We start from the raw sequence: 26,783 nt of genomic DNA on the forward strand, positions 1-26,783 counted from the left end.
AATGCTTTTGAACAGAAGCAACTCTTCTCTGGCGTGTTTTTTAATCAACAACCAAAACAGTTGATCTGGGTATAATCATTTATTTTTCACTCATGGTGCTCATTGTAAACAAGAGAGAGGTGCAGACAGGAGAGGGCGTAACACAACAAGGTATAGAGATGTGGACACTATTTTAAAGAGGAATCATTTTAATCATGATACAGCGTGACGTTGGCTCAGGCAGTGGGAACAGTGTGTGTTGTGGGATTATAAAGTGCATGTTTTCTTCTTTCGTTGAGCATGCAGGTTAAATGGAGTAAGCTTTAGCTTGGGTTCACTGGATGAAATGTTACCAGCATGAAATATTCCACGTCAGCATCTAATGATCAGGAGTCTGAAAAACGGTATCGTGAATCATTTCCTTCAATCCATTCAATGTCAAAATAAATAAATGAGAAAACCCTGAAGAAATTTGCTCTCACATGTTGGTATAAAAGCACAGAACATGCACCCAGGTTACAGCAATTATGTATTGATATATATATGCATTATGCATACATGCAAAACCTTGAGAAGTCACATTTATACTGCAATCAAACCAAGTGAGAAACAGTACAAGATACATATAAGATACAGCCACCACGTCGTAGTAAAAACACCAGTCATAGAGTCGTATTTCATTCTCAGGTTGAAGGCACTCGTACAGCTCTGGTGTTTGTAGAGGGAATAAAAATAAAGTCGGTTCCTTACATACTGACATGATAAAGATTTAAATATATTCATTGGCACATTGGAACACATTGTTTGGCAAACAGGCGTGTGCCATAAAACTGGCCCTGACTTGGTCCTTAGTGCACAGCTTAGTTACAGTGAAATCCTCACATCTGTGGACAGTGTCGCATAAACTGTTACATACGAGAGAAAGCATGAAACATATTTAAAACTGTCTACCTTGGATTGGCAGCATACAGCCACATACTCACAGAGGAAAGTAAAGGAGAACAGTAATTGCATAGATATCGTCTCTGGAGTGGTGATAGGCTGAAGAAGAGAACAAGGGAGATCGCTACATGAAGGGAGAGACCAGTACATCTGTAGATGGTAATGTATGTTCTAAAAACACTTAAAAAAAACATCATAATACAACAATTTATACTGATGATCAGCCATCAGATGTCCTGGCTTTCACTGGGAGAGCAATAATGCAGCAGGATCCTTTGATCAAAAGTGAATAATGAATGAATGAATGAAGTGGAATTGCAAAAACATTATTCAAAACTTTCCTCATGTAAATAATCTAAAATATAAAACCAGAATGTATCAGTGGATAAAAACCTTGGCATGTTTCCTTCAGGTGTCCCTCTCCCTCCTGTAACTCCCTGCTCCTCTGTGTCTTTGATCTCTTTACATTTAGCTTTGACCTGCATCCTGCAGGCTTCGTGGTTCAGGTGAAACATCCACACATGCGCTCTGGTGAGTCAGACTCCGACGGACTTGGCTACGCCTCCGCTGCCCTGGAGACCGCCTCGGACTGCCAGGCAGCTTTGAAAAAAACAAAGAAGTAGAGGAGATGCTTATAGAGTGGATACATGTAATGAGTAGAGTCTTAACTGATACATGAGTAAATTTATAGTTACTGAATTATACAATTTTAAAATTGTTCAACCTTAAAATCTGAGGAAAAGAAGCTTGAAAGGGATTTTAAAACTTCCTGTATCTTACATTTTATGGCGTTGTTAAAAAAAAATGCAAAATGACTTAAATAAAAGGGAGATTGTACTGTTGCACTTCACCAACTTAACTGACATGCTTGCATGAATAAAAGCACAATAATAAGACTCAAAAGAACCACCAAACTGAATGAAAGTGGAGTTGGTGGGAGTCATTTCATACCAGCCTCCTGTAAATTCATTTAATGTACAAATTTGTGTGTGGAACAGCTAAACTATGAGAAGAAAGAGAGACTGAGAGTCTGCTTCATTTACCTGTCCTTTATCCCCATCATCTAGTTCACTAATGGACTGCATGAGGGAGAAGAGGTTCATCCTGCCACTGCGGTTAACACTCGGAGCAACCTTGTGATATGACAGGAGAAAAGAAAAGAAAAAATTCAGTAACAGAGCGAGATCTGCAAGAAAAACACATGAAGATAAACAGACTCAGATTCAGTGTGTGTGTGAGTGAGTTCATCTGTGTCAGGCAGTCTGCTCACCTTGTCTGGTTCATTTACTGTGATAGCAGGATTGACTCCTGGTGGTCCCGTCTGCCCCTGTCCATGGTCGGTGTCAGACTTGGGGGTTGGCTCTACAAACACCTGAGTGTGTTTGGTTAGATAAAAGGATTAGAGGTAAGATGGTCTGGATTTAAAATGTTAGTAATACATCATTGATGTAACTTCTTACCTCTGTGTCTTCCTCTGAATCATCTTTTTCATCTGGAGTCTCCTCATCTTCATCATCATCAAGTCCCTCATCCTCATCATCGTCTTCTTCCTCCTCCTCCCCGTCTGGTTTTCCTTCCTGCCCACCCTTCTCCTTGTTCACCGACTTTTGTCTTTGGTCTCTAGACTTTCGCCTCCAGAGTGCGCTGTGGCGCTGCTGGCTGGAATGATGAGGAGAAAGTCCACAAATCAGAATCTAAAAAGTCACAAACAGCAGCAAACAATGAAAATAGATATCCTTTCATGCATGCCTGACCTTGCGTTGAGGATGCCGTTGTAGGTCTGGAGCTGCTTCATGAAGCCATCGTTGGGGTTGACGATGGATCGGCGTTCCCTAACATATGCCAAAGCCACATCCAGTGGCCAGCGCTGCTGCTTCATGGCGTATGCGATCACGGTGGACCCAGAGCGAGAAATGCCCATCTTACAGTGCACCAACAACGCCTGTCCGCTCTTCCTGTGATACACAACAGAAGCTCACTCAGTCGGTTTAGGGAAGGATGTTGGTGAAAAGTGAATAGATATGCAGCTAGAGTGTACATGTAGAGGTGGTCACTAAATGAAACTAAAATACACAGAAGAAATATTTTCTCATGCTCTGTTTGGATTGTGCAGTCAAGACATTGATCAGTTCAGTCTGAATCTGTGGACTTTGATACAGGAAGAGACAGCTATCCTGCCTATCAGCCCCTCTAATACTCACTAATTAACACAATATATCTCAGTATTTTTTGGCCAGACGCTTCCCGGAGTCTCTGCTGGTTGCTTGGCAACTGCTGAGAACAATTAGAGGTGCTGGTGATGTAGATTTTTGTCACCGTTGGACATTGCGAGGCAATACTGGGAGGGTTACTTTAAAAAATGTATTACTAATTACCTGTATTCCAAGTATCACAATATTAAAGTGATGTAACTTGATTACTTTCCATTAATATTGGATTACCTCAACACCAAACACATGCAAACAAAGAAAGAAGTGTCATCATGTGTGCATGTGCATGGTTACAGACTAGTATATCATTCTTTATTTAAAAATTGTAATTCTATTAGTAATTTCCCTCTTTCACTGAATGTATCTATTCTAATTACATCTGTTTTACTGCAACTTTACTGGAATACAGTTACCTTTTTTTGTATCCTGATTACTAAATCCTGTTGCATGTACCCAATACCCTACCCTAGGGTAGCTGTTTACGTCTGCTACCTCTGCACTGGTCTGTCTAACAATACAGAAGGTCATCCTGGAGTGCTGACACTGATAACCTTTTAATACTTAAGTGTCAAAAAATCCCCCTCCTTTAAGCAGTCACAAGTGTATGAAACATGTTGATGTAGATTTTAATGACTAGACAAATCTATATGCGGAGTTGCTGATGACAGAAATGTGATAGCAATGTGCTTATCTATAATCTGCAAAAGACTGTGCGTATGCCTTTTCACAAGTTTGGATTGAAGAGGTGCTTTCTGGTGCATTCGGGGTTTTGGGACTACCTTGCAGTGTTGATGAAGTTGTATGTGTCTGGCCAGTGAGAGAGCAGGTCGGTGGCCTCCACATCGTACACTCTGATGTTCATGTAAGTGAAGGACTCTGGGAAAAAGTTGTCAATCTCTCTTGTCACATTCAGAATATAGCCCACGCTGAAAAACCACACAGACACAAAATTAGAGCCACAGCGCTGACTCAGCAAAACACAATACACAATTGAGTGTCACCCGTGTCATAAGACAATGGCAAGTAGAGACAGACAACAATACACAGAGCTGTGGAAAGTGTCTGTAGGTGAAAACACTGACTTGTTTTTCTGCAGCTCCTCAAAGTTGGCTGCGTTCCATTCAGAGCCCTGAAACCAGATAATGAAAGAGAGGCTGAGACGAGGCCCGAGAGGAAAGAAAGGAAAAGGTCTAAATAGTCGTCTTCCCTATCGCTCTCAACACACATCTTCCACAAAGGGGAAGTTAAAGTCACATGACAACGTCCTGGTGAAAGCACACTTCCGCCAGTTTAATGACTGAAGCACAAGAAAGGCTTCTCGACATGGTGGTAAAACATTGCTGTATTTGAAGTCGAGCACTCACTCACCAGGTAAAGGTAGTCAAATATTTTGGAGGGTTTGTCCATCTGAGCCATGGTGACCAGGATCTCATTGTCGATGTACTCCTTATAGGGTCTTATGTCGAAGGCTATCCTGGTCTTCAAGGCAGTGTGCACCTACAGTAGCAGAGGAAGGATCAAATTATAAAGACATACATTCATTCTCATTTCTTTTCAACTTTTAGTTTCCTCAGTCATGCTTTAGTACGTCTTTGACTGTATTCGAGCCAACTTCCTCTTTATGCCTCCCCTTATGTCTTACCATTTTAGACGTGAGGTTGTCTAGGTCTTCAGTCCTCATGATGTCTCTCAGGTGCTCTCTGATTAGCCCCTCGTTGGAAATTCTGTCTGCCGAGCTTCAAGTACAAAAAAAGTGATTATTAGGTGCAAGCTGACACGAGAGCACTCGCAACAATGGTACACACAAACTGGATCTATGGAATAATGTCAGTCCATGGATCCTATTCATTTGCTAGCGTGCAGAAGATCTGATCAAGTATGAAGTATACAGCATGGAGAGTTGATGGACCACCTTTTCAGATTTTTTTTTCTTTCTAAAAACTATAATCAACAGCATACAAACATTTTTATTACCTTTTTTGATGGAAAATTAAATGATATGCTCCTAATAAAACACTGACTTTTAAATAACTAATAAAAATAACAAGTTGTAAACTATTTTAACAGCCTGTTACTGAAATGTCAGTGAATTTTAGTTCCCTCTTAAAATAATTAGTTTCTTTCTTTCAGTTCTGGCTGGCAGTCCTGCTGGAGGGTGGGCGGCGTGCGTGTGTGTAAATGTGACCGGCACACAATTGTATATATCCGACACTGATCTGCCGGTCGCTGGTCATGCTGAAAACTGGCCAGCTCCAGTCCCTGACCGATCGATCGTTGCATCCTGATTAATTTATTTCCATGTTTACAGCAGAGGGCAGGGGTGGAATGTAACTAAAACTGTTTACTCAAGTACTATACTCACGTCTGTCCATCACTGTCCTTGCGGACCGACACCAGGTCATCCATGGCCTCCCACTCATTGAGGCAGAAGCGGTCTGACTCGATGTGCTGGTGGTAGTGCTGGGCCCACTCCAGGCCGTTACCTGGGATCACCGTCGCTTTGACCGCCCGCTCGCAGCAGCCGTGCAACACCTGCAGCACTGACCTTACAGCAGCGGGAGAGGGTAAACAGAAGGTAATGTATATTTGAAGACATTAAAAATCTCAGAAAGCACTTACAGTCTAAGTCTATCTCTCTCTCTATTAAGTGATGAGCTGGAAGTCCATCAATGTTTTAACATGAACGTGTCATAGCACTTTCACTCACCACATGGTCTGCATGGAAACAGGCTTAAAAATTCTAGTCTCTTCGGCCGAGGTCACGCTAAAGCCACTATGGAAAAAAGAACAAAAGAGATTGTTGATTCAATAATAAATCAATTATCAAGTCTGAGGAAGATAAAGAGAAGAAAGGCGTGAGGAAGAGATACGTATAAGAAGCCTTATCGCACAGACAGAGACAGATCGTTCAGTTATTCTGTGTAAATTAATGATGGCTCTTGTGAAGAAAATGGAGAATGAAAATGTGATGACAGAGAGAGAGAGAAATTAGCACAGTCAGAGGTGTGATCCAGCCTAATGAGGGTGAACATGCTGGTGTGACACGGCAGCCGATCAAAATGTCTCGTGTGACAGCAGATTAGATAAAACACAGCAGTCGACAGTGGAGCCATCGCACCCACTGTTTTTAGAGCTGTTAAGTCTCAGTTACACCGTGACCTTCTCTACATCTCTTCTCTTAACATCTAAAGAGCTGCCACATTTAAAACAAAGTTGGGGACATTTGGGGTTGTGGATGCACCACAATGCAACCAGGGAATTTATTTACCAGAGCTTTCAAAAGCCAGACTCCCACTAACGTTTCCTTACTGGCACAGAAAGGGGCCAACCATTCTTTACTTTCATTTCATTGCAACAACAAATGATCTCCATGCTTATGTAAGGCTCTGAGTGAGTGATAAGTGCAGTTGTAATTTATGGAGAATGATTCAGCTCCATAAATAGACACATTACTCGTTCACATCATCTCTGGCCAGACTCCCAGACATCCCAAACTGCACCGTCTGTGCTGCAGCCTCATGAACTCCTCGCTTGTGCTTTAACAATTCAATCCTCACTCTCTTTTTATCAATGTTTCTTACCCATCTCCGTCCAGATACACCTGTGTGTCGCTCCATACTGGCAGGACCAGGCCAATGGTGCACTGATCACTGCAAAGAGACAGGGAGGACACAGAGACAAGGAAGGTGGCTTAACCTGAACCAGATATGACTAACTGAATGGAAATCTTATCTTGTGCTCTCTTTGTGACACAGTACACCAGCATCCTGGTTACACACACCTGTCGTGGTTGGGGAAATCCATGCCCAGCAGGATGCTCTCTTGTTTGTTGCCCAGGGTGGAGACAACAATCAGATACCTAACTCTGACTGGGCTGACCGACTCCAGCTGGACCGCCTGCGTGGCGGAGAAAAACAAGAGGATGTGAGAGACAGAAAGGAGAAGCCGAAGTAAAATGAATGTGCTTTTTCTAGCAACATGTTGCCATTTCTTCTGAAGTCTGAAGTTACCCATTAAACCAAATAGATCTGTCTGATTATGCACAGTGCAAAATATTTATCTTGGCCATCCTGGGGAAATCAAATCAGGGAAGTCAATGCTGTGTTTACAGAGAAACTCAGAAACTGGATGCAGTCCACTTTTAAAGGACCATACCGCTGTTCTTTGTACACGTTTCAGCCCATTTACTCTAAATGATCATGTTCTACAACAAGGATTATGTTTTAGATTAGTTGTTATACGTTTCTGCCGTCCACACAGCCTGTTTTCAATACATTTATGGTTACTCCATCCAACTCAAGTTCCACAATAGACGCATGGTAACACAGCTGAAAGCAAAGGGGCGTGTTCAAGTCCTTTTGGAAAGCTGACAACTGAATTATTATAGAAATATTTTCAAGAAGACCATGTTTGCCATCTTCTGTATGATTTCAGCTGTATTGTCATTTAACAACGTAACAGACACAAAAATTAAACATAACTAAATGTTCAGCATACCAAGAATGTTTTCATATTTTAGAGCTGAAACGAATCCAGCAGCTGCCTGCAAAAACTGACTGGTCAATCTCAGGATCAGTGGAAGGCTTTGTAAAGATCAGTGAAGTGACCGATATTGTCCATACATGTTTATATTAATTTTTGATATCCTGCAGTCATTTTGTCCATTACAGAATATGACTGTCTACCTGATGTGTCCCAGCCACATCTGTACATTTTATGATATTATTAAACAATTCAGTTAAATAACAATAACAAGTTATAATAAATCAATAATTAAAGAAATTGAACAACTGTCTGAGACGTTTTGCAGCCAGAGTGCCTACTATGTTGCATCAAATCAAGCAACATCTTATCCACAGTTCAACTGTTGGACCAAATTACATGTTTAAATCTCATATGTGACTGTTTGGTCTCTGACTGAGATTCGCAATCCGCCGTGACCGAATTAATTCAGCAACACTGAATTCTATAATGACATTAACAAGGAAACTGGATTGGTCACACCATTGCAGATACTTAATCTACTTAAGGTCAATATCACCACCACTACTGACCATGTGTATTGAATCGATGCATCCCTAAGTTTTGTTTACATTGAAAGGGGCCCATAATGCTAGGACACTGTAAAGTTCTGAAATAAGCAAGATGGTTACATCATCTTACATCTTTTCAGTATACTGATGCTCTGAGCTTTACTCGAGATGTTTTTATATATGTCAAGATTACAAGGTTGCTTTACTAACCAAGTGTATAGAAACAAAAAGCTTAACTGATCTTATCTGCAACATGCATGCAACCATGACGCCTCACCAGTTTGATAGTATCTTCTGGTCTGAGCTGTTCAACCATGGCGTGAAGTTGTTTGCGGCGTGTGTCTGACGCTCTGTCGCCTTCCTTCACAGGCGAGGCCGGAGTGGGAGAAGTCTCCTCATCAAGGTCTGCCCCCTCGCCTTCTTCCAGCAGATGAACGGCCCCCTTCACGAGGGCAAAGCTCTCCCTGTAGAAAGACAGAGATCTGTTAGTATAATGCTGCTGTGGGAATCATTTTGTTAGGTCTGTGATTAGAAGACAATACCTTTTCTGGAGTCTCCCTCTTCTTTGGTGGAGTTCATCCTTAAAAAAAGATGTAAAACACAAGCCTCATCAAGTAGACTGCAAAATAAAGATAGTGAATGATGATGATTACTATAGTTTTTAACCACATGGGGTCTGTTCTGGATATTTCAGTAAACTGTATCGTCTCTGTTGTGCAGGCTGTTTCAATTTGTGAAAAAGAGCTGACATATGCACATCCCAAAGAAACCTCTTAGCAGATGGTGGAGTTTTAACACACTAATTAATATGAGGAAGTGGTTCACGATGTTTCTAATGCTCCCAAAATGGCACATTACTAACTTGATGCAGACTAAAGGTTTGAGAAGCTGTAACAAACTTTCTGGGAGCATTGGAGGCAGTGTGTGTTGTTTTCCTGTCGAAAAGTGTGCACACAAATGACTGAAATGTGGCGTAACACAGATAAGGTGTAGTGGAAGACTGACGTGAGGAGACAGACACAAAGAGTGATATGTAAGCACAGGGAAGAAGGCACTAACGGGAAAAACTATAAACATAGATAGTGTCAGTGTAAAATTAAAGAGAAATGCAAAGCAAGAGAGGGGAGGAGGAAGCATCAAGAGAGAGACGGAGAGCAGTAGCAGAAGTAACAAGGGTTTGCAGAGAAAGAAACTTGAGACAGTAGCATTACCTGTTACGCAACTGACAAGTCCAGACAGAGTCAAAAAAAATAATTAAAGAGGAGAAGTGGGCCAGGAGAGGAACGATGAGGGTTTGAAGAAGAAAAAAAAGGAGAGAGCACAAGTTAAGATAGTAGGGCGATTAGATTCTGTGAACAAAATATGCAACAAAAAAAAAACGAGATTGGACCCACAGGCAGGTCATTTATGATTTAGTTGGCAATGTCAAAGGCCAGAGGAAAAGCCGGGCCTTGCATGTAAGGTTGAGTATTCTTCATGATAGAGTGACAGAGTGAGAGGAGAGGAGACAGAGACAGAGACAGAGGCTGATGATACAGGATTTATATGATTATATGTATGCATTTAACAATCACAGTGGCAGTGAGCATTTAGACACACAGAAGGTGATCCGATCACTGTAATGGATGTGAATGGGAGCTAAACCATTTTGATGACCGTATATCTGAGGTATGTTTGCCCTGTAAGCCTATCAATGCAATCACATCCCTTGCAACAACTGATAAGCAAAACAGTGTCATTGTCATTCAGGCAAATGTAGTGACGATATCCACAATCAGGAACAACTGCTCTTCGTACAGAACTTGGAGGGTCTGGCATGAACAGCTCTTATCAGCTTCATATTTGAGGATATGATGCGACATGCCCCGCTTATTTGTGTACAAGAATGCATGGGAAACGACTGAACTCACTTGAGCGGTGGAGAGGGATGGGATCCTGTGCAGAGTCAACAGAGCCATCGCACACTACAGGTATGTCTCCACTAAACCTGCTGCTGCTCACAAACTCAGACAGGCTCAGCAAGCTCCTCAGCCAAAAGTGTGCTGATGGGCGGGGCGAACGCTGGTATTCGCTTCTGAAATCACACGTGGATATTTGGGTTAAATATCATCCAATGAATAGGCTTTATATGAATGATTCCTAAAGAAGAGTGAGAGGGTGCAGGTAGTTTGGTTTAGGGAGTTCTGTGAAGTGGAGGGAATAGTTTTTGCAATAGCTACATGGTTGTTTCAACCAGTAGAGGTAGAATTGGACATATATCATCAGAGGTTTTGTCATACCTCCTGCAGTATTAGGACACCAATGGCATTACTAAATAACAGTGCATAATGACTCACTAAATTCTTATCTTGTTATTTAATCAATAAAGGGTTACTTAACATGATATCTTCATGACATACATGGTATAAAATGACATGTCTATGTTGTTTCGTGCAATATGTTGCCATGTCCAATGTTGTTTTAGGTTATGCAATATAAGTCTACTATGAAAACTGTCAAATGCAGCAACACTGAGCCCAAGAAAAGTAGCAGTATGTCCACAGAATACCGTGGCATGAAAATAGACAGTTGTCATACCATGTACATTTGCTTATCTACGGCATTTAATTCTACCAATTAGTGTTAATGAAAAAAAAAATATTTTAAGTGTTCATCAAGCTTAATGTCTGTCAGGAGACAACATCATAAAGTGTTTTCTTCAACCAAAAAACCCTTCTGCATTCATTTAAGGATCATTTTAACAAATAACGACAATATTAATTGTTTAATACCATGTACACTACTCAAAATTACTTTGGGATATTGGGATATTTTAGTATTTCACTTGATTTTTCATTCTGTGACATATCTGATTTTTTGTTTTGTGAATATCTTTGGTCCCCAAAAATAATTCGACAAATCTAATTTTACTTTTATTGCATATCCATTCCCGTGCACACATTTCCCAATATCCCTAACTACTTATGAGTATAGTACTTGAAAATGTGATGTTTTTTGAAGCGGTACTGTGAAATTTTTATACTATTGCAATCCTACTCTCATCAAAGAGTCAAATAATGTAAAGTTTTGTAATCCTATCATCATATACATGAACAAAACTGCATTCCTTTAGCTCAACACTATTCTACTGTGAACTATATGAAAATAAACACATTACAAATCAAACATATACTATTAAATAACATAGAAATAAAACAAAATACTGATAAATTAGTTTAGACAGTGCAATCATAAGGATGTTTATCAAGTATAAAGTAAATATAAATCACATACCAGTAACCAGAGGTTGGTGTAGTGAGATAAATGCCCTGAGGGCTTTCCTGAGCGTGTGGACTGGTGACCATCATATGTCATGAATAGAGTGGTAACGCCTGAATTATACTGCAGTTAATCTGTGACATGGCTTCAACTGGTTGCATGCAGATTTTACACTGACTTGTATACCGGCATCGGTAACAGGTCAGTAACCAAACGAAGTGGTTTTAGTTCACACCGCGGTTCATTTCTGCAACAAACCACAAACAACAAGCTGTACAGCCTGGAACAGGCAGACCAAGCTAACAGCTGACGGCGACGCTAGCCGCAATGTCCGCGACGTGAAAAATGTAAAAATACCCTGAAGAAGACAGCTTTCTCACCTTTTCCAGTCTGAGTCCTCGCCCTAATTTCCTGCTTTAAAAACGCCGGAGTGGTGAGTGCTCCTTATTCCGCCCTCTGTCGCTGTCGAGGTGAGGACCGCACCGAGTCAGTACCGCGGCTGGAGGAGTCCACCACCCAACTGAAGCCGCGCGAGGACGGGGAAGTGCAGCGGGAGGGGACCGTGACGTCATACGCAGGCGAGCGTGTCGGAGGCACGTCGAAGTAGCCTTGAGTTTAGTAAGAACTAAAGTAAAAGTACACGAGTATTATGAGTAGGTCCCTTTAAAGTACAATTCTGAAGTACTTATGTATTTCCATGTTAGTCTGCTTTATAACTCTACTCTAACTATATTACAAAGGTAAATATTGTACTTTTTATGGTACTACAATTGTGTTAGAACAAAAGTGACTTTGCAGATTCAAAATAATGATACAAAATATAACCAACAAATAAATGATGACTTATCCTGGTACTATAACACTTCATTGATCCCTGGGGGGAGCTACGAAGCAGTAGGCACATATAAGGTAATTAAAATACTTATCCACTTATATAAAATGTGCCATTCTTCAAAATCACTTTTGGTGCTTCAAGTATATTTTCATGCAAATACTTCTGCATCTTTGGGCCTACTTGGTGAAATCAATACAAATGTATTTGTAAGAGAGTATTCACACACTGTGGTGTAACTGTTTACTTAATTAACTGAGTTTCCTCTGAAATGTAGAGGGTTAGAATAATAAAGTAGGCTATAATGTACGTGTGCAGTAGACTATTGTCAATGCACTTTTCTACTTTCCATCAGTGCTGCATTCATATTCTAATAAACTACGTGTTCATACCTTCATGACAGAGGAAAAAACTTTTGATGTATGTAGTCTTGTATTAGTTTTGTCCCACAGTCAACGTGAGTCGGTGTTACGACATTGTCCGCTCCTAAGTGTTTTGCAGATCCCAGGAAGCGATGAGTGAAGAAATGTAAACATGCCCTTACTAGGATCAGATGCCTGAGGAGATACACAGGTTGCTACCAAATAAATGATTCAAGAAAAGTGTTCACCGACTGATGATTAATTTACTTTGACGCTGCCTTTTACAACTATTTTTTACAAATGACATCCTGGCCAACAGGACGGGAGACAATAATTACATATGTATCTTTGACTTTTAATCAGATCTAATTTGAAGGAAGGATTGATCTGAAAGCCATAAAACAGACGTCCACGGTCAATTAGAGACGAAGATAGCGCCACCAGACCCATCCGATGGGTTAAAATAACTACAACTCCACGCATGCGCAGTAGAGTACTTCCTGGTGTGTGAATGAGGCTCTGAAGTGAAGTTCTTGCACAACACTGAAGGTTAAAACCGGTGAAGCAGCGGTCTGGACGCAGTGTGCAGACGTCTGTCCTCTCACAAACCTCTGTCCGGAGGAGACATCACATCATCTGGACCGCTGAAGTGGGATGCAGGCAGCCGGTAAACTCATGAAGGTTTTCCTGACGAGGCGCATCCCGCCAGAGGGGATGAAGATCCTGTCAGCAGCTGGAGTGTATGCACTACCTTTAACAGTCAGCCTAAGTGTTACTAGACATCATGAAGGCAGCAGCAGCAGACTGTGTGGCTGTCCCAAACCTTACCTTTCAGTTTGACTCAACAGTTAAAACAGATGTTTGGCTTGGTTTCCTGTCTCTGAATGACACGCCATCATTTGGTCCTTCTCTGTCTGCATGATAACAGCTGTGAGGTGTCTCTGTGGGACTCAGATGAACCTGTGCCGAGGGCAGAGCTCCTCAAAGGTGTGCAGGGGGCTCATGGGCTCCTGTGTCTGCTGTCGGACAAGATCGATGCTGAGGTTCTGGATGCTGCAGGTACTCCTCATCTGTGTGTGTAGAACTGAGCCAGTGTACTGATCAATCAATCAGTTTACTTTATTTCAGCTAAATGATCCATTCAGTTGTCAGTAATGCTTTCTAGGGTGTCCTGGGTATATAATAATAACTTTATTCATATAGCACCTTTCACAACAAAATTACAAAGCACTTCACATAAAAAAAAAAAGAATACAAGTAGGTAAGATCCTAAATATAAAACAGGGTAAACTAATTTAAACTAGTACAACAATCAACATCAGTAAATAGGAAAAAGCTTTTTAAATAGCTTTATATCAAGTGTACTCATGTCTGGATGTGTGTCTCTGATTCCAGGACCCAACCTGAAAGTAATCAGCACTCTGTCAGTGGGATTTGACCACATGGCTCTCGATGAAATCAAAAAACGGTAAGCTATACGTACCGACATTCAACTAGTAGGATTAGCGTCACCTGTCTATTATTACATTACCGTTTGTTTCCACCAGTGGTATACGTGTTGGATACACTCCAGATGTCCTGACTGACGCCACCGCAGAACTGACTGTCGCTCTGCTGCTGGCCACCGCTCGCAGGTTACCAGAGGGAGTGGAGGAGGTCAAAAAGTCAGTCTTACCAGGTTACACATTTACACAAATCAGTGTCTAATTATCTTGTGACATAGTGTCTGTAACTTTTTAACCAAGAGTACAACTAATTACCTGACTGGAGTCACACAGTGGTCATACTGCATTTCTTGGTCTCTAGTGGTGGCTGGAGCTCGTGGAAACCTCTCTGGCTGTGTGGGTACGGTTTGTCCGGCAGCACGGTGGGAGTCATTGGACTGGGACGCATTGGTAATCATCATAAGATATAACATCAAATGACAAGATCCCGCTATAGCCAGATCCTGTGTTGTCATGTCTGCCTAGCAGCGTGTGATATTATTACATTTTCCCCAATAAGACGTGTTTGTAGGTGAATAACTGGAGGTGTTTGTGTTCAGGCATGGCCATCGCTCAGAGACTCAAGCCCTTTGGAGTGAAGAGACTGCTCTACTCTGGGAGAACAGCCAAGGCCCATGCTGCTGAGGTGAATGGAGAGTTTGGTAAGGAAAAAGGAGAGAAGCTAACACAGTGAATGGAGAACAAATCAAGGCAGGACAGAAGCAGAAGAATCTAATAATATTATACGTCTGTTTATGTTTCCTTTCTTCCTGTTTTATCCCTCCTCCTCTCCTCCCTGTTGGACAGTTCCCCTGGACACACTTGTGTCTGAGAGCGACTTCATAGTTGTTTCCTGCTCCCTGACGCCAGAAACCACGGGGCTGTGCGACAAGGCCTTCTTCAGCAAGATGAAAAAAACAGCCGTCTTCGTCAACTCCAGCAGGTAGACTCCCAAAGCGACACAGAGCTGGGTGTGCTAGTGCATTAAGGGGTAAAGGATTGCTTTGGAAACATACACCAATCAGTCACAACATCACTGACAAGTGAAGTGAATAATATTGATCATGTTCTGCTGGAAATCGTTGAGTCCTGCCTTTCATGTGGATGTCACAACATGCTTGTTTCAGCACGTCCCATAGATGCTCGATAAGATTGGGATCTGGGGAATTTCATCTTTGTAATAAAGGGATTATGCACTACAACCCTACTATAGCATCCCTCTCTATTAAATTTTCAATACAATTACTGATGTCTTTCCCATATATCTTCATGCAGATGTCACTGTTCCTAATGAAAACACAATTGAACAGTCTTTAGGACTGAAACTAACAATTAACCCTCTTTCAAAGTTTTCTTCTTGCCATCTTCTTGCCATCTTGATACAAAATCAGAATCAGCTGGACCTGCTCAGCATGGTTATACACGCCATAGAGCATGATTGGATGTTATTTGCCCCTGAAGCATCTGCATTTGTCATGTTTCTCCACTCATGCATTCAGGGTTTTCCTCTGATTTGTCACCTGTCTGTATATTTTCTCTTGAAATACAAAATAAGAATGGAGATAAGGTGAATTATTTGTTTTAGGGGAGCTGTGGTGAACCAGGAGGATCTTTACGAGGCGTTGAACACTGGACAGATAGCTGCAGCTGGACTGGACGTCACGACACCTGAGCCACTCCCAACAAAGCACCCACTCCTCACACTTAAAAACTGTGGTGAGTAGACAGGATGTGCAATATGGAGAAATGTTTCTGGCCTCTTTTCCCTCCTGATTTCCTTTTTTTTTCCCGTCCTGTCTTCTCCTGTGCAGTGGTGTTGCCACACATCGGCAGTGCCACCTACTCCACCAGAGGCATCATGGCAGCTCTGTCAGCTCGAAACCTGCTGGGAGGTTTACAGGGCACAGACATGCCAAGTGAACTCAGCTTCTAGTGCCTGAAACTGAGCCGCTGTGCCTAAAAGTACTGCCTCCTCTGGTGCTGCATGGATAACAGATAACAGTAAAGTGCTGGTCTAGTGATGGTCTCTAAGGCGAGACCAAAGTTAAACAAAGAAAAGAGCTGTAAGCACACAAATGTAGTTTAGTCATGCTCGGATAGATGTTAACATCATATCGGTGTTAACTTGATCAGTTACTAATGAACTGCACTCTAAATATGCTATGTGCATTTTTGAGGAAGGAAATGAGTTTGTGTAAAAGAAGCTAATAGAAAAAAACCAAGCAGCACTCCTTAACCTTAGTTCTTATTAAAACATTATGTCGAAAAGTTCAAATGAAAAATCGTTCTTTCTTTATTTAAAGTGTGCCATTAAAGGGGCTCTGTGGGACTTCTGTGTTGTGCTGGCAGCCGGTTGTTTGTTTACAAAAGCGGACTCCTTTTCCTGTTAACATACAGTAAGCTGCTGTTCCTCTCCGATAGCGTTAACATCCTTTGGACTGTTGCAGAAAATCTGACCCGAGTCCTTCACGAGGAAATCCACAGTCCACAGCAGCATTTAACAACTTAAACAAATAGTCCACAGGCTTGCATAGGCAACCGAGAGACGGTAAAGGTCTCATTTTTCATGTCACGTAACTTGCCACCAATTGTTACATAGAGCCCCTTTAAGTTTAACATTATACTTCTTGGTCTGCACTTTATTTTGACGTTAATGCTCCGTATCTACAGAACAGTAAAACACTCCAGTTTTGTGTAAAATCTTTTTCTTCTGAAGAATAAAGTTTGATGGCTTGCTCTGTGTGTATTGTCAATTCCTTATGCTCGAAATAGATTTAAGACTGAGTGCGTCATTTATTCGCAGCAATCAAAAAAACAAGTTATTCTTTGAGAATATTTTCAGTGCATTCACATCAGTTTGGCTACATCTTATTGGTTTCATTTCATGGAACAATAAAACAAAATCACAGCATAGTTTAGAACATAAAAAACATGAAACAAACCTTTACAATTACATCAGCAAATTGACTTTGATATCATGTAAAAATCAATTGAATGGGGAAGTGTGGGGTATTAAATAATCAGGTTTATGTAGTGCATTTTTTCAAAAACATCCCTCAGTTCAGTGCAGGTCAGAGCAGGTTATCTGGGAATGACTGGTCATCTTTCCAGTTCAGGCAGGTGTTTTTCGAGTGCTTGTTCAGATGAGACGACTGGCTGAAGCGTTTGCCACACTTCGGGCAGGGATACGGCTTTTCTCCCGTGTGGACGCGAATGTGCTTCTTGCAGTCGGTCAAGTTCATGAAGGTCTTGCAGCAGATCTTGCAGGCGTACTTCTTCTCCCCTTCCACCAGCAGCACGTGGTCCTCAGCAGCTGCCTTCTTGCACTTGGACAGAACATCCTCTGAAGCTCTGGTCAGAGGCGGACGATCGGCAGCCTCCCCCGCTGATGCAGAGGAAAGATCCGCGCCGGCTTCTGATCCAGGCGGCACTTTGGGGGCGATGCGACGGAAGGTGGTCGGCCCTGAGCTTTTCCCAGCCCTGGAGGGTTGGACGAGGGAGGTTTCCAGACTGAGGCCTGGTCTGATGCCGCTCAGGAACTCTGCTAGAGAGTTCTGGGCAGGCTGGAGGATGAGTGTGTCGCTGAAACCAGAGGCTTGAGTCGGGAGAAGTTGCTGCAAGGGGACTGAGGACACTGGGAAAACAAGTGAGGAGGAACCGGAGGACTGGGCTTCTGAGTTTTGACACAGTTCATCTCCAGCTGCTGCAGGAGCATCACTAGCAGCAGAAGCAGCAGCAGTAGCAGCAGCAGTGAGGCTCGCCAGGCTGTCCTCTTCCTCCAGAGCTCCCATTACACTCTCGCTGCTGGGATTGAGGAAGCAGGAGAAGGCCAGCTCTGACAGGCTGTCCAGGCCTTCCCCGGTGTCTACTGACTCCTCGCCCAAATCCCCAGCCACTCTCTGTGCTTCAGTTTGAAGATCTGTGCACAGCTGAGATTGTAAAGAGCTCACATCAGCCTCTGTTGGACAGACTGAGGACATTTTCTCTCCATTTATCTGTGAGTCCAAATTGTCCATGCAGCCTTGAAGTGGAGTTGGAGGGGAATTGTTGGGTGCTGTGTCCAAATCTGGAGAGTATGAGCTCAGATTTTCCTTTTTCACCTCAATCAACGCCATTTTCGACTCCTCTCCCTCGTCCTCCCCCTCTTCTCCCACCTTTACTTTGACCACAGTGTCTCCATCCGCACCACCTGTGCTGCTGTCTGACTGGCTTGGCAGCTGGATCTCCTCCGACTCTCCTTTGGCTGCTTCATATTTCTCCTCCACCTCCTCCTCGCCTCGGCCGTCCCAGAGTCCACTGGTTGTCTTCAGGCAGTCCGGGGACAGCAGCTCCTCTCTTCCATCCTCTGTACTGATGGTGCTCCTGGTTACCGTAGGCGAACACTCCTTGTAGTTTTCATCAGGCAGCCTGCAGGACCTCTTTCTGTCACCAAGCCTGTCGTCATCTGACTTCCTCTTACATCTCTGCTCACCACTGACTTTCCTCCTCAGCCCCTGGTTTTCAGCCCCACCCGACTGAGTAACCTCCGCTCCCACTTCCGCCTCATGGATGCCCTCCTCTACGGGGGGACACTGCTGCTGCTGCTGCACCGACCTCCACCCTTTAGGTGGTGACGCAGGGAAGTTTTTCTTGGACAGGTGGAGCTTGCAGGCCTTGACCACCGTGTTGAGGTGCAGATGCGACGCCGCCAACAGCACATCCATCACATTGGATGCCCCCAGAGAGAGGGTGGAGGTGTAAATCATGTCTAGCAGGGTGGAGAAGGCCTCTGGGGTCACCACCTCTGGATCTAGCTGCATCACACTGGAGCCTCCACCTCCACCTCCACCTGTGTCAGCTCCAACATCATCACCGCCGTCACTGGAGCTGAGAAGAGCCCTGAAGTGGGAGCTGCATGCTGCCAGGATGGAGCGGTGAGCCTGGAAGCTCTGGCCTCCAACCAGCACCACACAGTCACACAACTGAGCATGGAGGCGCTGGTGGTTGAGCTGCTTGAAAATATGCTGGAAATGACCTGGAAAGTCCATCATAGGCTGAAGGCTTTGTTACCTAACACTGCAGTTGTTACTTGCTAGCACCCGTGCTGCTGCAACACAACGAAGGTCATTGTCAGAAACAGGAGCAGCTTCTCGTCATCCACATCTCATCAGCTGACATGAAGCCGGTTGTACTGTAACATTCACGGCCTACCTCCAGTGTGATGTATGGTAGTTGTGTATTGTCTGTTGTAGCCGGTGTCCCAGAGATGCTCTGGAGTCTGGGCGGGCACCGGAAGGATGCGGCGCGGTCTCAAGCTTCGTCTCCACGAACAGCCTCGATATCCTCGCAGCTGTTCTTCTACTACAGTCACAAATTAAATGTAATATAAAGCGGCTTTTCTCCTGGTTATTATTGTTAATGATATTGTTTCTGAGCGCCCCCGCAGCCTGCCCGGTTCAGCGGCATCCTCTGTCGACGCCTCCATCACTTGTAGTCTCACCAACCCTCACAGGAAACAACACCGCCCCCAGGTGGCGACAACCGGAAGTGCAACCAGGTTTAATTTCTGTACAGCTTTTTTAACATTGTGTTAAATCTCATTAAATAAACTGTCACCTTGAACTGCTTTCTACAAAATGCAGGTCGGATTTATTTTACTATATTTTATCATTCGCCGTGAATACCAGTTTAAATTGTGATTAAAAATGTATGTATATATTGTATAAAAACAGGCTTGATGTTTGTGATTGTTTTTTCATTGGCAAGTCTTGGGCTTTAAAATACACTACTCAAAATGAGGTAGGGATATTGTGATATGGGTGTGTGTATATATGCATGTGCTTGGATATGCAATAAAAGTCAAATGAAATGTGTTGCATTACTTTTGGGGTAAAATAAAAATTCAGATATGTTGCAGATTAAACAGTCAAGTGAAACACTAAAATATCCCCAACTCATTTTGAGTAGTGTAGATCAAAGATAGAACTTAATTAATCCCGAGGAAAAGTCTTGTGCCAGAGGATTATGTTTACAAAAACATAATTGACTAATAATTACAAAAAAAGTATTTAGGTGTAAAGTGTAAAAGAGACAAAACGCTGACATCAGTGCCAAATAGAATAACGATGAAATAAAATAAGATAAATATGGGATAGGAATATAACAAATAAAATAGCTTTCTGTTTTGTTGTTTTTTCTTCAACCCTGTTCTTGTTGCTCCTACAGTTTGTTAATTCTCTTTTCTTATCTGTTTTGACTAGTCCCCCCCTGTACTGAGCTTTGTCCTGTGTGTATGTTGGTCACTTGTATTGCATTATGAATAAAAAAAATAACTAAAAAATAATTGAACTACATTAAAAACTGAAATAGAAAAGGCAGAATACAAAATGATTTTCAGAAGTAATAAAAGGTTATATAACCTGATATTTTAAATGTAGTGTCGTAAATGACATTGAACGGTGAATAAGTAATAATGCGCATTATATTTATATTTATGTTTTCAGCATCTGATGTTCAAGCTGTCCTTCCTGAAGGAGGTAGGAGTAAAAGTTAGTTTTTTTTTTTTTTTACTTTTTATTTATGAATATTTTTCACATTATCCACATTGTAGGAACTGTGGACAATCTATTGGCATCAGCACACTACAGCTTAGAAGATGACGCTGGCCATCACCAAGTAATGAAACATCTGCAGCATGGTTCTGCAGACCTTGAAAGATCTGAGTCTCCTGAGGAAATACAGGCGGCTTTGTCCTTTCTTGTACAGTGCCATCACTCTAATAAGGCACCTGTACAGTAGCAGATAAAGATTTACATTTAACATTGTCAATGTCATTTTAAAAAGAGTCCCAATCAAAATGTATTTGTGTTCTGAGCTGATAGCTTGCCAGTTGATGGGTCAGTGCTTTACACACATCAGCTGCCATCACTTGAGTACATAACAGGGAAAAGCTGTAAACTATTACTTCTGAGAAATGTACATTATAGACACATTAAATAAACATTGCTGTATCATTGAGCGCTGTGGCCAACACTATGAATGAGCATCCAGACTCAGCAGTCTTAAGGTTGAAGCACAGACGGCTGTAGTGTCGATGTAAAAAAACAATAAGTGAAATTGTTGCTGCTGTTAATTAAGTTCAAACGTGAGACACTTCCCATTGGTTTCTTGTTTTCTATTTTTATTGTCAGTGATTTCATGATGAGAAAATTGGATGAAAAAAAGTTTGCCTTGCAGAGTACATTTTTGGTGCACTACTGTAAAATCTAACAATTTCCATTCATGCGTGCAGGACTGAGCGGACCTGCCGTGTAATGACGAACCAACAAAATCAACATTTATACAGCAGGCACACAGACTATCAAACTTTCAAAAATGATCACAACATGTTGAACAAGAGAAACAGACTCAAAATGAACAAAACTAAAAGTGAGAGCAGGGTGTGTCCTCAGGTGTAGTGGTGGACAGACACCGGTCGTCTTCAACAGGATTTAGCTGTCGTGGCCCTGGCTGCCTGCTGATGATGGTCCATTGTGTCTCTGATGCAGTAATCTCTCAGTGGATGGAGGAAGAAGAGACCAGCTGCTCCGCTCATATGCTGTCCAGCTTCTTTAACACATATGGAGCTGTGAACACAAAAGACACAGATGATCAGTTTCTGTTAAGACCATGAGGAGAGACTGTCTGTCACAGTCTTCGTGTTTGTGCAATTAGATTGGGTATACTGACTTTTATTATTATTATTAAATGTTCTCTGGGATTAGCACTTGATAGCTAATGCTTATGTGATGTTAGTACCACACTGTAAGAAATATTGTGACCATTTACGGAAGAAAAAAACCTACATTTTGATATATTTGTTTATTTCAGTGCATTAGCATGAATGAGGTGAACAAACAAATGTCCTGAACACCTGTTAAGCACTGTTCAACGTGTCAGGATTATTAGTATTTAGCTAAATGTCAATGTCCTCTGCCTGTACTCACTGGCTCTGAGAAGGGCGACGTAAATAAGAAAGTTTCGTAAAGATGAGATGACGTCTTGTCGCATCTTCTTCTTCATCTCCTCCGGGTCCATTTTAGGTCCCAGTCCTTCCAGTTTGAACATTTTTGCTGTGGTTTTACTGGGTTTTCTTCTTTCGCGATGAAAATTCACCGTTTCGGGAGCATGGATGAAATAATCAAAACCGGAAGTACGTAAAGCGGAAGTGACGACAAACGACGGCGAGAACGGAGGGACAAACCGCACGAAGACACCAGACGGCAAAAATTACATGTGGCACCGCAGACGTAGCAATCAGATACTATTTTACTACACCACCACATTTAGTATGGTTGTGAAAACTTTTTATATTGTTAAATATGCGGCAAATGTTTTATTTTACTTTATTATGTTCGTTTTAAAGGAACATACTCAAGACCTGTCACTTTAAAAAGACAAAAATCATTGGAAAACAGCAAAATACAATGAAATAATTTTCTTAATGTCTCTGTTTTACTTTTCAGTGGAATTGATTTCGGTGTCAAATATTTATTTTAGCAGATTTGATATATTAAAAAGGCTACAATGCTGTGTGTGTATATAATTCAGCCCTGCTTGTGGGCTATTTGTTTTTGGAGTCATGGTCTTTATTGAATGGAGGTGATAAACTGGTGTAAGATGGCACAACACATCTCAATTCATTAGGAATTAAATTATACTTCTTATAGATAGAGATATAAATAAGACTTATTCAAATTTACGGCCAAAACAACATTTATCATGATGGTACAGGCATTATAACAATAATTTAGTTGGCTGACAAAAACTAGAATGAAATGTAAACAATAATTAGATTATTATTACTATTATTATTATTATTATTATTATTATTATCATTGGATGTGGCTCAGTGGATCGAGCTGACCTTGCGGAGGAGGGGTGGGGGTCCTCCGGGCAGACAGATGAGGAGGCAGGGAGGAAAGAGAGAGACGAACAGAGGGAGGGGGTGGGTTATTTCTGAGCTCAGGGCCGAGGATTAGGCAGCAGAGAGCAGTCCCGGTACGATGACAGCATCCAGCATATAGCCAAACCCCCCCTCCCCACACACACACACACACCACATCACCATCTCCATCCGGCCCGGGAGGACGCCGCGGATATTTTCAGAGAAACAAATCGTCTCTCCTCAGTTTCTCCGCATCACTGATCCTTTCGGGGGATAACCCTCCCAGACTCCCGGTCCGTCTGTCTCCTCCGCAGACCACGAGGTGAGTTTTCTCGGTATTTCCCGGTGTTATTGTCTGATGATGGAGGAGCGCCCGGCTGCGTGACGGAGGCGCCTGCACCTTGCATCCTTTCCTGCCATTTGTGCCGATATTTATCCCGTCGAGATGAATAATTCACCCGATGGTCGTTTTCTCAACGCCTGCGGGCGATACTCGTGTCGCTGATGGAGGGGAGGCGGTGTAGAGATTTAAATCCGATTACAATTATGAAGGAAGCAACAAAAGACTGACCTTTTTTCTTTTCTTCCTTTCTTTGTTAAGCCCCCTTTGACGGGCACGGCTGCGACCACTAATGAAAGTTACTGTCTGGTCAGTGCGATGATAAATATTGATTATTTTTACAGGCATTTATGAACCATTTATGTGCGACGATCGCGGTCGATGCGTGTCTGGTTTATTCTCACAAACCTCAATGAGGTGATTGGCTAATATGAATTGCTACTACACAGAATAACAGTCAGAAATGTGGTGGGGTATTTTTTTTTTTCTTTGCACGACTGAACACATGTGTAACGCAGTGATAGTGGAGATCCACGCTGCCGTATGCGCAGTGAAACCACCGTCACAGGCTACAGATTGAAAATGAACGGGCTAAATCCTGACGGATCAGGGGGGGATGCCAGCAGTCTGGGTTGTAAAACACGCACATTGTGAATGGGCGTAGGCGAATGTGCAGCCACTCCGGGACAGTCGCCTCTCCTCCTTTCTCTCCCTGCTCATGTCCTTTGGCCAGCAGCAGCCTTCTTCTCTGCGCTCTTCCGTGCCGTGCCAGGCATGACAAGTGCAACACAACTAGACCGGAACAATGCGTTTTGCTGTTCTGGGGCCTTCATTTAATGCATGACATGATTTAATATGACCGCTGATTGAGCCTTCTCTGCTCATAGAGACACCACTTAAGATAATCATTCAGCGTCTTCGTTTTAAACAGCATCACCATCTGCAGCTGCTGGAGACACACAAACACTCCTCATGAATGAATTTGGATCATGTGGTGTGCAGCCCTGTGTGTGGATGGTGCTCAGTGTTTCTTGTGTTTGCGCGGTGCCACCGCTGCAGGCTTTGTGCTATGACTCAGGGATGTATGCTACAACATGTGATGGGAGATGCTGCTCCCGAGGTCAGCCTGCCAGAGGAGAAACACGACGGGCAGAGCTTGCACATCAGGAGAGACTTGATGCCTGGCTGCATTAGCCTCGATCTGCCCCGCTGAATGCTCCTCTGTCCCACTTACTGCAGCCCAGCCAGCCATCCTCTCCCCCTCTCCTCCTCTCATAGTCTTCGCTCCATGTCTCCAGGGCACGCTGTGTTGCTGGGCTGGTGTTCGCCGCTCGAGCCCGATGCCTTGACCGGCTGATCGTTAGATTGATCGATAACTGGAGCTGTTATGGAATGCTGATCAATTAACATCGGTCTTTCGCAGCAAATGAGTTCTATTAATTCAAAGGTCAGAGGTTACATCGGTGTGCGATGGCGGTGATGGATGGATAGATGGATATTAGAACAAAGGTTGGACCGTAAACGTGTTTTTATCCTTCAAACTGTGCCAGTGTTACTCGAGCAGAGGAAAAAGGAGACGTGACCTCATTGATGTGACAGCCCCATGGTGACGGCACAATTGACTGGCAGTGGTGCCATAATGTAGGCCAACTCTATTTATGAACGTAAAGTGAAACATTAAGAGTGCGGAAATCATAAAGCCCAAGTAAAGCATCAGCTCTGAATAACCAGGTCTATCCTCATCTATTCTCTGCTGTCGTATGAAATATTAAAGTCCTACTGAAGCTGTATGTAAGTGTTACTCCAGAGCCCAAAGGCCTATTGTAGCTCCTGACTTACTGGCGTCCCTCATATTACTTTTACCTAAAGATAAGCTCTCCATTGTGCCGTTTTCTTAAGTATCAGGGAGTTGAAGGAAATTGGCTCAGGCAGCAACAGAAGAAAAGAGGCAGACAGTCCTCCAGACTTGTAACATCTATCATCGACTAACAACCAAAGATCCTTCCTCAGACATCAACATCTTCCCCTCTCTCTCTGTGTGTGTGCGTGTCTCGCTGTCTGTCTGTCTCGCTCCGGAACCATCAGAACCATCGATAGAGATCTGTAACACAATGCAGCGCACTATTAATCTTCAAAAAGACCCATTATTTAATAGTGCACTGGGGAACTCAAGCCTCGCCAGGTCGCTGATCAAAGGGGAAATGAAATGAGCGAGGCACAGTGAGCCCTGTCTTCATAATGCTAATGGAATGAGCTGACAGGCTGAATGAAAAACAGGAGATGTGATTATGTCTGGAAGACAGGTAACAGGGAAATAACCAGCAAAACACAGCAAGCAACAGTGGCGATCAGCAGACTTAGACAAGCCTCCCAGCTGCTGCTTGACTGTAGTAGTGTGTTTTTCTTTTATAACTTTGGTGGCATAATATTTACGATTTTCACATTAAAGCGACTTGATCTTTGTTATGTATTTTGTTGAGCTGTGTACTTGCGTTATCCCAAATGTTTACAACAATGTTCGAACCCAGAGAAATCTTTAATTTCCTTCAAGGTAACTGTCACAGTAGCAAAAAGGTGAGCACCTAAAGCAGATGCACAGAGGCAGGCAGGTTGAAAACAAAAGGTGAGCGTGTGAACAACAAAATGGCAGGAGACAAAAACTGGCAATAAAAAGGAAAGCAAAGGAAAATAAGTAACACAAAAACTGAGGACAAACCAGAAAACTACAAGGAACAAATGAGGAACACAGGGAACACACAAGGACCAGGGAACAGGCATGAACCAACAAAGAGTGAAGGAACAACACAGGCTTAAATACAAACTAAACTAACAAAGATGGATGAGGTGCAGGTGGAGAGACACTGGGAACAGGGCAGTGCTAATAAGGCTGATGTGAGACAGGTGTGGGGGAGAAAGCCAGGCTGCGGAGGATCACAGGAACACTGGGAACACAGGTGAGCAGGAAGTAGAAAGTGACAACAAGACACAAGAGGATATAATTACAAAATAAAACTGGAAATAACTAACCAAAAACCAAAACCATGACAGCAGCAGAGTGTTTTATTTGGTCGCCTGTCAATGGCGTCATAGCCCCTTTAACTCTCCATGGAAACACTAGATGGCCAACCTGCTGGTGGTGCTGAAGCTGCAGTCAGGAGATCACTAAAGTTATTAGGATTTATCCTCTGGGAACCATGAATGTTTCTACCAAAATGTTGTGCCAATTCATCTGGCAGAAGTTGAGATATTTTACTGGATAGGTGAATTTTGACCCTCCCTAGCCCACCAAAGTTAATAGACCTCATCCTTTGGGGACCATGAATGACATAATTCTTAAATCAGAGTAATAGACGGACTGAAGTCTTGCCCTGATGATGATGCTAGATGAAGTTAAGGGATCACCAGTTGATAACAAGTTATCCTAAGGAAGACATAAAT

At 42.7% G+C, this 26,783-nt stretch overlaps 5 protein-coding genes across 7 annotated transcripts in view; 2 read left to right on the forward strand and 3 right to left on the reverse strand.

The window, feature by feature from the left end:
* Positions 1-64: 64 nt before the first annotated feature.
* On the reverse strand, positions 65-11,929 carry LOC311257891 (protein phosphatase Slingshot homolog 3). 2 transcript variants are annotated; one of them, XR_014622672.1, is made up of 18 exons: positions 11,803-11,929; positions 10,075-10,238; positions 8,707-8,744; positions 8,442-8,628; positions 6,913-7,028; positions 6,713-6,781; positions 5,839-5,904; positions 5,494-5,676; positions 4,774-4,867; positions 4,500-4,628; positions 4,214-4,260; positions 3,911-4,057; positions 2,676-2,876; positions 2,382-2,580; positions 2,192-2,293; positions 1,965-2,054; positions 1,315-1,521; positions 65-1,194 (listed from the first exon to the last, which is right to left on the reverse strand). XR_014622672.1 is itself a non-coding variant. In XM_084353847.1 (17 exons), the coding sequence occupies exons 2-17, from the start codon at positions 10,120-10,122 to the stop codon at positions 1,390-1,392; spliced, it is 1,848 nt and encodes a 615-aa protein (XP_084209973.1). In that variant the 5' UTR covers positions 10,123-10,238; positions 11,803-11,929; the 3' UTR covers positions 65-1,389. The 2 variants fall into 2 exon arrangements, 1 of the variants encoding a protein (XP_084209973.1); XM_084353847.1 differs by having other exon boundaries at positions 65-1,521.
* Positions 11,930-13,100: 1,171 nt separating this feature from the next.
* On the forward strand, positions 13,101-16,836 carry grhpra (glyoxylate reductase/hydroxypyruvate reductase a). The gene is made up of 9 exons (XM_084353785.1): positions 13,101-13,356; positions 13,545-13,675; positions 14,012-14,084; positions 14,164-14,280; positions 14,423-14,511; positions 14,661-14,762; positions 14,908-15,043; positions 15,686-15,816; positions 15,912-16,836. Exons 1-9 carry the CDS (start codon positions 13,271-13,273, stop codon positions 16,031-16,033), a joined length of 987 nt encoding a protein of 328 aa, XP_084209911.1. The 5' UTR covers positions 13,101-13,270; the 3' UTR covers positions 16,034-16,836.
* Positions 16,837-16,869: 33 nt separating this feature from the next.
* LOC311257849 (zinc finger and BTB domain-containing protein 5-like) lies at positions 16,870-19,686 on the reverse strand. Its single transcript, XM_084353784.1, has 2 exons — positions 19,291-19,686; positions 16,870-19,186 (listed from the first exon to the last, which is right to left on the reverse strand). Exon 2 carries the CDS (start codon positions 19,128-19,130, stop codon positions 17,172-17,174), a length of 1,959 nt encoding a protein of 652 aa, XP_084209910.1. The 5' UTR covers positions 19,131-19,186; positions 19,291-19,686; the 3' UTR covers positions 16,870-17,171.
* A 1,552-nt stretch (positions 19,687-21,238) lies between these two features.
* tomm5 (translocase of outer mitochondrial membrane 5 homolog (yeast)) lies at positions 21,239-22,286 on the reverse strand. Its single transcript, XM_084352516.1, has 2 exons — positions 22,065-22,286; positions 21,239-21,704 (listed from the first exon to the last, which is right to left on the reverse strand). The coding sequence occupies exons 1-2, from the start codon at positions 22,183-22,185 to the stop codon at positions 21,670-21,672; spliced, it is 156 nt and encodes a 51-aa protein (XP_084208642.1). The 5' UTR covers positions 22,186-22,286; the 3' UTR covers positions 21,239-21,669.
* Positions 22,287-22,981: 695 nt separating this feature from the next.
* Positions 22,982-26,783, forward strand: part of frmpd1b (FERM and PDZ domain containing 1b) — a 29,296-nt gene continuing 25,494 nt past the window's right edge. Inside the window, exon 1 of one of the 2 annotated variants that reach the window (XM_084353039.1) lies at positions 22,982-23,327. The gene's annotated coding sequence lies outside the window, so the exon portion shown is untranslated. The remainder of the gene's footprint in view (positions 23,328-26,783) is intronic. The other variant, XM_084353040.1, reaches the window with a different exon arrangement.

Source organism: Pagrus pagrus (assembly GCF_965226575.1).
Source record: "Pagrus pagrus genome assembly, chromosome: 5".
NCBI lineage: Eukaryota > Metazoa > Chordata > Actinopteri > Spariformes > Sparidae > Pagrus > Pagrus pagrus.

What these genes read in the sequence shown, in the direction of transcription:
- LOC311257891 (XM_084353847.1), bottom strand. Translation starts at nt 10,122, where the DNA reads ATGGCTCTGTTGACTCTGCACAGGATCCCATCCCTCTCCACCGCTCAA. An exon ending in GTGTATCTGGACGGAGATGG is followed by an intron (nt 5,905 to 6,712) that starts GTAAGAAACATT and finishes TTTTTTCCATAG; the next exon opens with TGGCTTTAGCGTGACCTCGG. An exon ending in AAGGACAGTGATGGACAGAC is followed by an intron (nt 4,868 to 5,493) that starts GTGAGTATAGTA and finishes TTGTACTTGAAG; the next exon opens with CTCGGCAGACAGAATTTCCA.
- tomm5 (XM_084352516.1), bottom strand. Translation starts at nt 22,185, where the DNA reads ATGTTCAAACTGGAAGGACTGGGACCTAAAATGGACCCGGAGGAGATG. An exon ending in CGTCGCCCTTCTCAGAGCCA is followed by an intron (nt 21,705 to 22,064) that starts GTGAGTACAGGC and finishes TTGTGTTCACAG; the next exon opens with CTCCATATGTGTTAAAGAAG.
- grhpra (XM_084353785.1), top strand. Translation starts at nt 13,271, where the DNA reads ATGCAGGCAGCCGGTAAACTCATGAAGGTTTTCCTGACGAGGCGCATC. An exon ending in CTCGATGAAATCAAAAAACG is followed by an intron (nt 14,085 to 14,163) that starts GTAAGCTATACG and finishes TGTTTCCACCAG; the next exon opens with TGGTATACGTGTTGGATACA. An exon ending in GTCTTCGTCAACTCCAGCAG is followed by an intron (nt 15,044 to 15,685) that starts GTAGACTCCCAA and finishes TATTTGTTTTAG; the next exon opens with GGGAGCTGTGGTGAACCAGG.
- LOC311257849 (XM_084353784.1), bottom strand. Translation starts at nt 19,130, where the DNA reads ATGATGGACTTTCCAGGTCATTTCCAGCATATTTTCAAGCAGCTCAAC.